The sequence below is a fragment of the Triturus cristatus genome, chromosome 7 (assembly GCF_964204655.1).
Source record: "Triturus cristatus chromosome 7, aTriCri1.1, whole genome shotgun sequence".
Lineage (NCBI taxonomy): Eukaryota > Metazoa > Chordata > Amphibia > Caudata > Salamandridae > Triturus > Triturus cristatus.
Genome location: NC_140590.1, coordinates 1,243,978,099 through 1,243,990,892, shown reverse-complemented (window position 1 = coordinate 1,243,990,892; position 12,794 = coordinate 1,243,978,099). Strand labels below are relative to the sequence as shown.

Here is a 12,794-nt window from a genome sequence, read left to right as displayed (position 1 = left end):
CCTCCACTCCCAATTAGAGTTGAACTGGCCAAATAGACTCAGGCACATCCCTGGGAAACCGAGTCAGGGCTTTTATGTTGAAAGTAAAAACTGAACTGATTTTTACATATTCAGTTCTAGATTCAACATTGTTTATGTCAGCGGTGAATTTGCCTTTTAGACTTTAGGCCCAGCTGCACAGTGCTGTAAGCTGAAATGGAGTTGCTCACACACATTAAAAGAGTAAAATGATCTTTAGTGGAATGTTACAAGAGAGCTCCCGCAGTCAGGCTGCAGGTTTTTAAACTGAAGTTTGTTAAAAAAAACATTTTGCACTAACTCCAGTAAGTAGGTGGGTATGAAAGTCAAACTCAAAATATAATAAATCAAGAAAAATGAAAATGATTAGTTAACCAGGATTTTGCAAAAGTGAAATTTTTAATTTCTTACACTTTCAGGCTTTAAATTAACTGGCCTGAGCTGTTGGTTTGAATCAATGTGCTGGTGTTGAAATTGGTGTTGCTCCTAGGTAGTTAGGGCCATTCACATTTTCTCCCCTCCCTCATCCCACAAGAGGACACCAAGTGACATTATTCTAAAGGTTCCCCTAAGCAATGTCATTGACGCTCTTAAGTTTCTACCTTTTTATCACAGATGCATATCAAGGGGGACCCACAACCCTCGCCTCCTTTGAAGGAAGGACAGTCTCACAGTCCTGAAGTAGCCCCTGTCTCCAACTAGGAAACCAAACTTACTTAGAAAAGGTGGGATTCTGCTTCAATCTAGAAGAAGTATTAGTGGTTTGGCTTTAGGGGGAATTTAAAGAGAGAGGGGGAACCTTAAGCCAAGCTCAGGTCCAGTGGCGTAACGATAATTTAGGGGGCCCCCCTGCAAGGTACGTTGAGGGGCCCCCTCCGACTCTATCAGGAGCTCCCCAGCCAAAGTGCAGTGCTGGAGCTTGGGGCCCCCCTCTGCACTGCGGGAGATGCGGGGGCCTGTGTTACGCCCCTGCTCAGGTCGGACATTTTGGGAAATTAGATAACAAAGCATCTTTGGCTTACTTTACCTGTGTTAGCTTTGAGAAAGAAGAACTAGGTCATGGTTTGGTAAAGACAGAAGGGGAATGTGTAGAAACTGTCTACATTCACTTGGATAATTTGGCCTGTTGGAGCTAAGTATACCTATAAGAGCTATTGTGACCACTCACAAGGGAGAGACACTCCCATTAGAAACATAAACAAAATTAAAAGACTACCTGCTGGAAGAAGTCTCTCTGCCTGGTAAAAGAGTGAGGAGTGGATATTCCTGCTTTTCCTTCATTCTCTGGAACTCAAAGGCTTCTCTGAGGACCAGAGAAGCTAGCTTCAGGCTGATCCACAAGGAGAAGGGAGTTTCGGTCTATCCAGAAGGAGCCTGTACTTTATGAAAAATCTTTCACTGTGCCTGGGGGGGAAGAGTGAGAAGACAGAAGGAGATGCACACACTTGGAAGAAATCCATTAGAGACCAGTGGTAACTGGAATTTTGGCAGTGGTTTTAACAGAAATGAGGAGAAGCATCTGGTGTTCAAGTATGCATCACGGGTAATTTGGTAACTTTTGAGCACCATTAAAGAAGTTATGGGACTTTTTGATTTTTTCTTCATCTGTGAAGGACCTGAAGAAAGTGCCAAGTCTGCTGACATGAACTCTACCTCTGTAACATAAAACAATGTCTCATAGGGTGTAAGCTAAGGGTCACTTTTTGATAGCTCAATTAATTGCAAGGAGCACAAGGGAAAAGCAGGGAGACAAAAATTCAGTCCAACAATGTGAATTTGTGGGGAGGAGCCTAGCGCGCAACCAAGATGGCCGCGTAGGTGCGAGGCTCCCGAGGACCTCCGCAACCTCCTACGTTTATCCTGTCTTCATCCTGAATCGGTTGAGGGGACTGTGTCGGTGAACCTGAGCCGAGGTGGTACCCGTTTTCCGTTTTTGAATCGGACCCCGGGTGCCGGGGTGAGCATCGACTGAAGTTTGCGGCCTGCTTCTCTCCTGACCCCGGACTCGAGTTTGGGGGTGACCCAGTGGCGAAGTGAATAACAACGGCGGGCCGAGCCTGGCGAGTCGCGTACCCCACACTTTCACTTTCGCTTTTGAGTCCCCTTGCCGTCATCGCGAGTGGGATTACGGCGCTTCTTTGTGTGGTGGTGGCTGCGGGGACCCGCTCCACCTTCCTGAGGTGACCCCCGGGGCTCTCGGCCTTGATTGCTTGCTCTCCACTGCGTGACTGGTGAGGGTGCGAGATACACGACGATGGCCACGAAGCAGGATGGAGATCGGCTGAAGGCCAAATCGACCCGGCGTGGCACCGCACTTCAAGTCAACATTATGGATCGCTACACCCTCCCGAAGGGGTCTCCCGGCGGATCGCACAAGTCTTCCGAGTGTCCCCCGGATGCCCCGGATTTGCCTACGGATCTGACTTTGCAGGACGTCATGGGCGCCATTGCTGAGATGAAGACCTCAGTGGGCCAACAATTCGACACCTTGGCGCACAAACTCGACGCGGTCCTCATCGATGTCAACCTTGTTAGAGCAGATCTATCTAAGACAAATGACCGGGTTGACTCCTTGGCCCATACCGCGTCGGGCCTCACGACTGAGGTAGCGGCCCTTCAGACGGAGGTGCGCCGCCTCCGGCAGGCAAGTGCGCTCACGGATCGGCGCCTGGAGGACTCCGAGAGCAGGGCCCGGAGGAATAACATTCGCATTATCGGAGTGCCCGAGGGACAGGAGGACTCGGCGGCGGATCTCGGCGGAGGACCTGATTTCTACCCATCTCCAGCCTCGAGGACTGAGTAAATTCTTTGCGGTGGAGAGGGCCCATAGAGTTCCTGGCGGCAGACCGAAGGTCGGAGCTCCTCCGCGGCCTCTTATTGCCCGTATCTTCAACTTTCGGGACAGGGATGCGATTTTGCAAGCTTCCAGACTGCAAGGGCCGCTTAAGCTGGAGAACATGGCGGTGAACTTTTATCCTGATTTCACGCAGGCGGTCCAGAAGCAGAGATTGAGTTTCATGGGCGTCAAGCGGCGGCTTCGAGACATGAACTTAAAATACGCCATGCTTTTCCCGGCCAGGCTGCGTGTGGAGGCTGATGGTCGCACTCACTTTTTTGACCGTCCTGAGATGGCCGGGGACTGGTTGGACACTTTGTCTGGGGGACATGATCGGGATGGGATGGGGGCGGCGGGAGGAGAGTGCCCACCGGACCGGGTATGAGGTATTGACACTGGGGCTCATTCCTGATGATGCCACCTTTCGGCCAAGCTTAGGGTCTCTTGACTGTTGTGTTTTGTTTCCCCTCCATTGGAGGTGGTGCTGTGTCTCGAGGGGGTTCTCTTTCCTCCTCTAGGGGGTCTTTGTAGTTTAGTTTACACAGGGGCGGCAGGCACACTGCAAGTTGGGGGGGCTGTTTGGGCTCATGCAGGGGTGCAGGGAGGGGGGAGTTTTGTTCGGGATGTTGGGTTGGGGTTGGGTATTGTTTATTTGTACCACAAGGCAGAAGTATTGTTGTGCTATCGCTAAAGTGCTCTCTGGGGGGAGATTGATTGGTTTTGGCTATGATGGGGGGTAGGGGACTGAGCCTTTTGTCCTGGAACGTTAATGGACTGGGGGACAGGATAAAACGGGGAGTGGTCCTGCAGTTCTTAAAACGAATTTCACCCGATATAGTGTTTCTGCAGGAAACACACCTCATTGGAAACTCCTTTCGTGCCATGAACAGACGGGGCTATCGCCTTGTAGCCCACTCAGGCTTCACATCTGGTTCGAGGGGTGTGGGCATGATGGTTAAAACCTCGCTCCCGTTGGAGGTTGATGAGGTGCTCCATGATGATAGGGGACGATATACGGCTCTGGTGGGTAGACTGGAGGGTAAAGTGATTGTTTTGGTTTCTGTTTATGTCCCGCCAGGGTTGCAGACAACTACTTTTGCTGATTTGGGGCGCCTTCTTCTTGGCCTGCCGGAGGGGATTCTAGAGGTTGGGGGGGATTTTAACGCTGTAATTTCCGGAACTGAGGATCGTCACCCTCCCAGGGATCTCCCCCGTGCCCAAGCTTGGTTATCTGGCCTCTTGGATACCCTGGGGCTGGTGGATTGTTGGCGGCTGAAGCACCCTACGCAGATACAATACACCTTTCATTCCGGGGCTCATGGTAGTCTTTCGAGGCTTGATTATGTTCTGATGCCAGCAGCACAGGCGGGGAGGGTCGGGGAGGTACGACATCTGGCTCGGGGTATTTCAGATCACTCCCCGCTCCTGTTGCACTTCGACATTGTCCCGAGGGGGGAGGGGAGGGTGGTCCCGATTAATTCCTGGTACCTGCGTGACCCCGCAATTCGCGCTGATTTGGTTAAATCTCTTGAGCGATATTTTGAAGACAATGTGGGGTCTGTGTCGTCTGCGGTTTCTTTGTGGGAGGCGTTTAAGACGGTACTCCGGGGGGAGGCCCTGTCCCTCATTTCCCATTCCCGGAGGCGCGAGCGGGAGGAGGTGACCCGTATCGAATCTGAGATAACTGACTTGGAGGGTGGTCTGGAGGGTGGGGTAACGGATGACAAACTGCATGCTCTCCGACTCAAACAGGCGGACTACAGGGCCCTAGTCACGGAGGCTGCTAGGGGCCTGAGTAGAGAGCAACAGGGGCGACTCTATGATGTGGGTGATAAGGCTGGTAAATTGATTGCGTGGCTGGATAAAAAGGAGAGAGCGAGTCGAGTTGTCCCGTCGATTGAGAGACTGGATGGTGTGTGTGTCACTGAGCCGGAGGAAATTGTTGATTGTTTCGCTGAGTATTTCCGTGGGGTGTATTCCCCGGTATCTTCCCGCTCGGAAGAGGATTCCCATGACCTGCTTAAAGACATTGCGCTGCCTTCCCTTTCGGAGGCGGATAAATTGTCGTTGGACGCGGCCCCGACATCTGAGGAGATTGCCCTCGCCATACGTTCGGTCGCCTCTGGCAAGGCCATGGGTCCTAATGGCCTTCCCATCGAATTGTACAAATTACGACCGGATACGCTGGCTCCGCATCTCCGTGCTATGTTCCTCGCGGCCCGGTCGGCGGGTTCCCTCCCGCTGGACCAGCGTCTTGCCACTATTGTGGTTATTCATAAGGAGGGGAGGCCGCCGGATCGGGTCACGTCTTACAGGCCCATTTCGCTGTTGAATGCGGAGCCGAAAATACTCGCCAAGGTGCTGGCTAATCGGCTGGTTGGCGTGGTGTGCGATCTGATCCACCAGGACCAGTCCGGCTTTATCCCTCATCGCAACACCGCGCTTAACTTGCGGCGTCTGCACGGGGTGCTCGCGAGGGTCCCGTTCATACGAGAGCCAGCCATTTTGGCGTCCTTGGACGCCACTATGGCGTTCGACACGCTTGAGTGGCCATATATTTGGGCGACGCTGGCTAAGTTTGGGTTTGGCCCGGGATTCATTGGCTGGGTGAAACTGTTGTATTCCGGACCGCTGGCGCAGGTGGCGGTGAATGGTAGAGTATCGGCTCCGTTTGAACTGGGCAGGGGCACGCGGCAGGGCTGCCCGCTGTCGCCGCTCCTTTTTGCGCTTGCCTTGGAGCCCCTGGCGGAATGGCTGCGGTGGCACCCTTCGATTCGTGGTCTCCGATGGACCCCCGAGTATGAGGATCGCGTATCCCTTTACGCGGACGATATTCTTTTGTATCTTGCTTACCCGCGCAAATCACTGATTGTGTTAGTGGATGTGTTGCGTTCATTCGGCCGCAACTCCGGCTTAGTCATCAACTGGGCTAAATCCTGTGTGTATGTCCTTTCGGGGGAGGCTCCTATCCTTCTGCGGGGTTGTCCTATCCAGGTTGCTCCGCAGGGATTTAAGTACCTGGGTATCTTTATTACCCTGGACGCTGCGGCCCGATATAAACAGAACTTACTCCCCCCCCTCCAGCGCCTGAAGGAGGATGTGGCGCGTTGGAGGCGCTTGCCGCTCTCGCCGCTCGGCCGTGCGGCGCTGTTTAAGATGATGTCGTTGCCACGTTTCTTATACGCTTTACAAAACACGATGGACGTTGTCACGGCGCGCTACTTTCGGGAGGTGGAGGGTCTGCAGCTCCACCTGTTTTGGGATGGGAGGCCGCGTATCGCCCTCGCGAAGCTGACGCTCCCGTGGTATGACGGGGGGGTCGCCCTCCCAGACATCAAACGGTATTACTGGGCCTCCCAGCTGGCTGCGATAAACCACGGCCTTTATGGGCCCGCCCTTAACCCGGCTTTTGAAATGGACAAACTGTTACTGCCGGGTGGCGACTAAAATCGTGCGCTTTACTCTACATCGCTCGACGCTCGTTTGACGGGCCCTACGCGGGTCGCGGTACGGGTGTGGCACGCGGCAAACTTGGCGATGGGGTGGAAGGATCGGTTGACCCGGGCGACGCCACTGTATGCATCTGAGCGACTGGGCTGCTTGTGGACCTCGAAAGGCTTTGAGAAGTGGGACATGATAGGCATCAGCAGGGTGGGCGATCTCTGGACGAGGGGGGGATTCAAAACGTTCGATGTGCTGCAGAAGGAATTCCAGTTGCAGGACAGGGAGTACTTCCGATATGTACAGGTTCGTCACGCGCTGTGTTCTGTATTCCCGGATGTTGCCTCCATCCCGGAGTCTCCCCTCTGGAAGATAGAGTGCTAGATGGGTATGTACCGGATGGCACTATCTCATTGATTTATAAAAAGCTCATCAACGATCGCTCGGGACTGCTGACTGGCCTTCGTGAGGCATGGGTCGCCGATGGATTGGAGCTGGATGACGAGGACTGGGTGTCTGCGGTGGCCTCCCCGAAAGAGGTGGCCATACCGGCCCGCCTTCGCTTCGTCCAGCTCAAAATACTCCACAGGGTCTATGTTTCGGGGCCGGGTTTGATGCGTATGGGATATGCCGTGGATGGGCTGTGTAAGCGTGGGTGTGGTTTGTTAGGGACCTTCATCCATATTTTGTGGGAATGCCCGGAGGTGGCGCGATTCTGGCGTGGTGTACATGCGGTGTTGCAAGCGGTCACGCATGTGGCGCTGTTTCCCGAGGCTAGGAGATGTCTGCTAAATGTGTGGGAGCCGACTGATTATACGGTGCCGCAGACGTGGTGGGTGACCCTGGGATATATGGTGGCCAAGCGTGACATAGCACAATTGTGGGGCTCCCAGAGGTCACCAACGGTTTCGGTGTGAAGGACAACATGGATTGGTGTATGTTTCGGGAGAAGGTAGTGTATGTGGCGAGAGGTAAGCCTGGGAAATGGGTGAAAGTGTGGGGCCCCTGGAACTCCTATCGTGGCGGGATTTGTACCCCGCCGCTGACGCCTGACTTGGCAGTGGCCCAGTCTCCCTAGTCTGCTTGTCACCTTGGTTCTGGGTACTGTGTCAACTTTGTTTCTGTCCCGGCCTGTCCCCCCCCCCTATTCCTGTGGATCGGTAGGGTCCTCCCCAGGAGAGCTCATAATGCTGCTTTGACTTTTGCTGCCTTGTGGATTTGTTTGTAGTTTCTTATAAAAAATGGAACCGCCAGTTGGGGGGTCCAGACGGTGTGGCCGCCAACGCTTCCCTCGACTTCTGGGACCTTTATCACTTGCCGCTTGTGTTTAATAACTGTATTTTATGCTCTCACTGTTTGCTAGCGGCCGGCCTGAAGGTTGTAGGCCCATCTCTGTATATCTTTTGCATTCTGTAATAAAGGTTTAAAAAAAAAAAAAAAAAACAATGTGAATTTGTATTATATATTGCTTCATATATTTAGACATGTATGAGAAAAGCACTGCGTTACATTAAATGGCATGTAACCTGTGGAATACTGTGCACAAGTGCTCGTGAGATAGTGAACGGCACAAGTGACACGTCAGGAAGTATGTAAAGCGACACGAAGGGGCGCAAACACAAAACAATTGGTAACAGAATTTACATTGTAGAGATACCCAAACAATAAATGTTAATTTATACAGTGGGATTTTTAGATGGGTATCCTCGAAGGAATGGAGCCGTAATTTTCGCTGTAAATGTCGACGGCGATTCGGGCTGTAGAAATGTTTAGGCCATCATCAGGACCAGGTTAAAGTTATTTATAACAGTGCTGTGGGGAAGAATGAAAACTGTCAATGGTGGACCAGGCGCAGGGAAGAAATATAGAAAAGGGGTTTAGGAGGAGCCCCAGAGGAAGTTTGAGGACAGTTAGAGCGCGGCGAACAGTAGGTGTGGGTAGAAGGATTACCGCGTGACTAGCCTCAAAGAAGGAGGTGGTATTGCACCAAGTGTATGGTCTCTGCCAGTGGTTTGGGATGCGCAGGGGGGAGAAAGGAGGGCATGCTGGAGAGGAACGGCCAGGTGAAGCAAATTCACGTTGTCCCATTGAATTTTTGTCTCCCTGCTTTTCCCTTTTGCTCCTTGCAATTAATTGTGCTATCAAGAATTGACCCTTAACTTACTCCCATTGAGACATTGTTTTATGTTCCACATGTTGGCCCTTGTCTCTATAGGGTTTATGGGCTAACTCCTGTAGTCCGATATTGCATGGACTCTACCTCAGCATACCTCTGCGCCTTTTAGTTATTATTTGCTGCAAGATTTGCTGCTTCAACGGTACAGTGAAAACATGGTACTCTGCCTTGTGGAGCACTGCCCTGCCAGCAGTTCCAGCATCACTCAGATGATGAATTACAGCTTTCAGAAAAGTTTTAAAACCCAAAGGTAAACGATGAGAGTGAGAAATGGGTTCAAAGTGTGCCAGATGAAGATGTTACCTTATTCGCTATGATTTCCAGGGTTATCTCACTTGGACCTTTTTTGCAGGGAAATTCGACACTTGAGTGAAACCACAAAATAAATGGAGCCAGCCTTGTGAGGACCTACACAGTCACAAGTCTCCACCTTGCTCAGTTGACCAATTTTGACTTCTTTAAATGAAACTAGAGCCCTGATTATGAGTGGGCTGTACAAGCTAGTAGAAAATTGCGCACCCACCAATTACCATTTGCTTGGGGAGAAGTAATTAGAAAGTGCACAATTTGTGCCCAGCTGTAAGTTTGACAAGATGGAATGTGGAATTAAACATTTCCCATCTATCATATTGGAAAGTTTCAATTCTATTAAGGACTGGGAGGCGAGGATTATACTTTTCTTTCTCCACTTTATTGAAGAGCAGCCATTTGAAGTAAACAAAACAAAAACTATCATTCTCATGAAACCTTGGGAATATCATAGAAATAATGACAATAGAGTCCGTCATGTAGACTGTTCTTCCACCAATCAGGAGGCTCCAGCCGGGTGATAGTCCCTTGTCACTAGCCCTTCCTCCTCTTTCGACGCGTGAGCTCAGCCTCCATTGACAATTCATCAGTCTTGCTTGCTTGTGTCCATTCCTGCAACCAAAATGACATATATTAGGGCACAACCATGGCTAAGGATTAGCCCTAAAAAGGGAATATGCAAACGTATTCTCATCAATAACACATATTGAGAACATAATCCAGATCACAGATATATTCAAAATAGGTATTTACTCCACAACGAGGGTGGGAAGGTTCCAGATGTCGGCGAACCTTGGGTGGGATAATCCTCGCCACCGAGTCCTTAATAGAATTGAAACTTTCCTTTACGATAGCTAGGACATTTTTTATTCTATGTCAGGACCGGTGGCGAGGATTATACTAGTTTAAAGCTTACTTACCACCAAGTGTGTCATTTGCAGCACTGGTTTGAAATGAAACCGTTTGAATATAGAGTCCAAAGACCAGTCTGCAGTGTTGAGGATGACCTCTAAACGAGCCCCTAGCGTAAACGCTTAAGAAGCCATCGCCTGTCTGGTAGAGTGGGCTCCAAAATGGCACAGGTCAATACCCGCTTCTTGCATCACCCAGCGCACCCACCTGGCAATCGTGAGGGGAGAAACAGCTCTGTGTGGTTTCTGCAGAGCAATAAGGAGTTTTTGTTCGCCTGGAGGTCGGAATTCTTCCAACATCTCCTCACAGGCCTTGAGGCAGGCTACCACACATAACTTAGGGAATCCGGGAAAGCCGGATACTAAATGGATTCCGTGCCACTTTTGGTCTGTCTATGGATAGTGAACGTAACTCCGGAGGGGGAAAAGATCCTGTCGGAGATATCCAGTGCCCTGACATCCGACACCCGCCTACAAGAAATCAGGCAAAGGAGCATGGCTAGCTTTGCTGACAGTTCCTTTCTGGAGAGGAATCTATTCGGCTGCCACGAGAGGAAAAGATTGAGCACCTGGTTTACATCCTAGAGAGCTGAATATCTCGGTTCTGGGGGAGGTTCAACCTTATGCCCCATAAGAGGTGACAGATAAACAGATGTTCCCCTACCTGGGATCCATCCACCTCTACATGGCCTGCCGAAATGGCCAATCTGAACGTATTGATGGATCTGTAGGCCAAACCGTCCTCTGACAGAGAAGCCAAAAAATTCAAAATGTGGGTCACATCTGCTGCCACGGGATCAAGACCCCGTCGTAAACACCAACTGGACCACCATCTCCAGGTGGATTTGTAGTGTTTAACTGTACTGGCTGCCCAGGCCTTGGAATTTTTAAGCCACTCCCGAAAGACCTGGGACCAATCATTGTCCCTGGTAATCCACCACATCATGTGTGCTAGCGACCCTTGCACGATGAGGGGATGAGGCTGTTGAGCCGGGTTGAGAAGAAGTGTTGGGAATCAGGGGAGTGGGATTGGAAAATCACAAGAAAGTTCCAGAAGAACTGGAAACCATACTTGAGATCTCCATATCAGGGTAACTATCACGACGTCCGTCATCTGTCTCCGAACCTGGGCCGAGGCCCAGGTGCTCATTGCGAATGGGGGAAAGGCATAGTCCTGCTCCGCCTGCCAGTTCTGAAGGAAAGCGTCCGTGTTCTCCACTAGGGGATCAGGCCTCCAACTGAAGAACCGAGGCAGCTGGTGATCCAAGCGGGAGGCAAAGAGGTCCACCAAAAAGGGGCCTCACTTGTATTGAAGATCCGCAAACACTCCCGCATTCAGCTTCCACAAGCTCACATCGTGGAAGTGGCGTGATTGAAAATATGCCGCCTTATTGTCCTGGCCAGGCAAGTACTCCACTGTGACCGAAAACTGGCGGTCCAGGCAATATTGTCAAAAATTGGCTGTGAGGTCGGAGAGGGCTTTTGAGCGGGTACCTCCCAAGTGGTTTATGTACCTTACAGCTGGCACATTTTATATCTTGAGGAGGACACAAGATTGGATTGAGTCTTTGGTCCAACACTGGATCGCAAAGGATCCTGCCAGGAGTCCAAGCAATTTATATGTAAACATTGTTCTAAAGAAGACCACACACCTCCCGTAGTGAAATCTCTACACCTTGCTCCCCTACTTAGTTTGCTGGCATCGGACTCTATGACAATATCTGGCGTGGAACCGAAAATTGCCCGTCAGTTCCAGGCCTCCATGTTGGCGAGCCAACAAGTGAGCTCTTTCTTGGCCTCCAATGTCAACTTATGTGAATAGGCGAGACCTCTGTGCAGGTGAGCGGCCTTCATCCGTTGACGGGCACGGTAATGTAATGGCCCTGGAAAGATGGCCTGGATAGACGATGACAAGAGCTCCACGATGCGGGTCACCTGCCTGAGGGAGATGCACGGCTTTGCTAGTGCTCTCCGGAGCTCATGGCAGATCTTTGTCACCTTCCTGGAAGAGAGGCTGAGAGTAGGCTCGATGGAGTCAATCAAGAAACTTAGAAATATCACCCTCAGGGAGGGAACCAGAGAAGATTTTGTTTTGTTGATCACAAAACTCAAGCTCTGTAGGAGGTCGACCGCTGTCTGGAGTTGCTGTGCGAGTGTCCGCGAGCACTGTGCCATCATCAAGATGTCGGCGAGATAGACAATGAGACACATGCCTTGCACTCATAGGCATTCGATCACTGGTCTGAGGACCTTGGTAAAACACCAAGGGGCCGAGGACAGGCTGAAGGAGAGAGTGGTGAACTCGTAGGTCCTGCTCTCCCAGGAAAACTGTAGGAACCTCCTGTGGGGAGGAAACACAGGAATCGAGAGGTAGGCATCCTTGTGATCCATCCTGAGGTCTCAAGATATCTTGGAGGAGGTGAATACCCTCCATTTTGAGGTGGCGATAGACAAGCCACTTGTTGAACTCGCGCAGATTGATGACCGGGCGCTTGCCCCCGCCCACTTTGTCTACCAGGAATAGGTTGCTGAGAAACCCCCTGGGATGGGGTAGGGTTTGAGAAATCGCTCCCTTGGCCAGGAGAAAAAACATGGGGCGCGGAGCCACAGGCTGGAAGGGATTCCCATAGAATTCTATCTAGAAGCCCTGAATCGTCTGTAGGACCCAGGCATCCCCCGTGATGGAAGTCCAGGCCTGGGAAAAATTTGTCAGGCGGCCCCCTACTTTTAGAAGGGAAGAAGGTATGACCCTCACCGGAATTATTGGAAGTGCTGGCACCTCTGGCTCCTCTGTTCTTGCCCCGCCAACCTCGCGTGGGGTAGAAATTGACAAATTTTGTCTGGTCCTGGTAGTGGCCTTGGTTGGAGCCTTGCCCTCTGGGAGTATATTGGTTAGGGCGGCCGGTTGAGCGGCTCCTTCCTCGACCGGCCCCACTGAAAACCTGGGAGTGGAACACCTTTCTAATAGAAGATTGGGTTTCGTCTAATGAGGTGAAGGTGTTGACAAATTTTCCTAATTCTTTAATGAAGGGTTCGCCAAAAAGTCCACCCTGCACCACAGGACCCATCTCCAAGTCCGCCAGATCCCCAAGCTTGGGGCCCA

At 51.3% G+C, this 12,794-nt stretch overlaps 1 protein-coding gene across 2 annotated transcripts in view; it reads right to left on the bottom strand.

The window, feature by feature from the left end:
• Positions 1 to 12,794, bottom strand: part of LOC146811707 (putative DBH-like monooxygenase protein 2) — a 243,735-nt gene that overhangs the window by 51,905 nt on the left and 179,036 nt on the right. Inside the window, exon 11 of one of the 2 annotated variants that reach the window (XM_085618701.1) lies at positions 9,184 to 9,392. The exons of the other annotated variant lie outside the window; for it this stretch is intronic. Within the exon in view, the coding sequence (XP_085474827.1) occupies positions 9,315 to 9,392 (78 nt within the window). The 3' untranslated portion in view covers positions 9,184 to 9,314. Of the gene's footprint in view, positions 1 to 9,183; positions 9,393 to 12,794 lie in introns of those variants that run through there. 2 annotated transcript variants of the gene reach the window in all.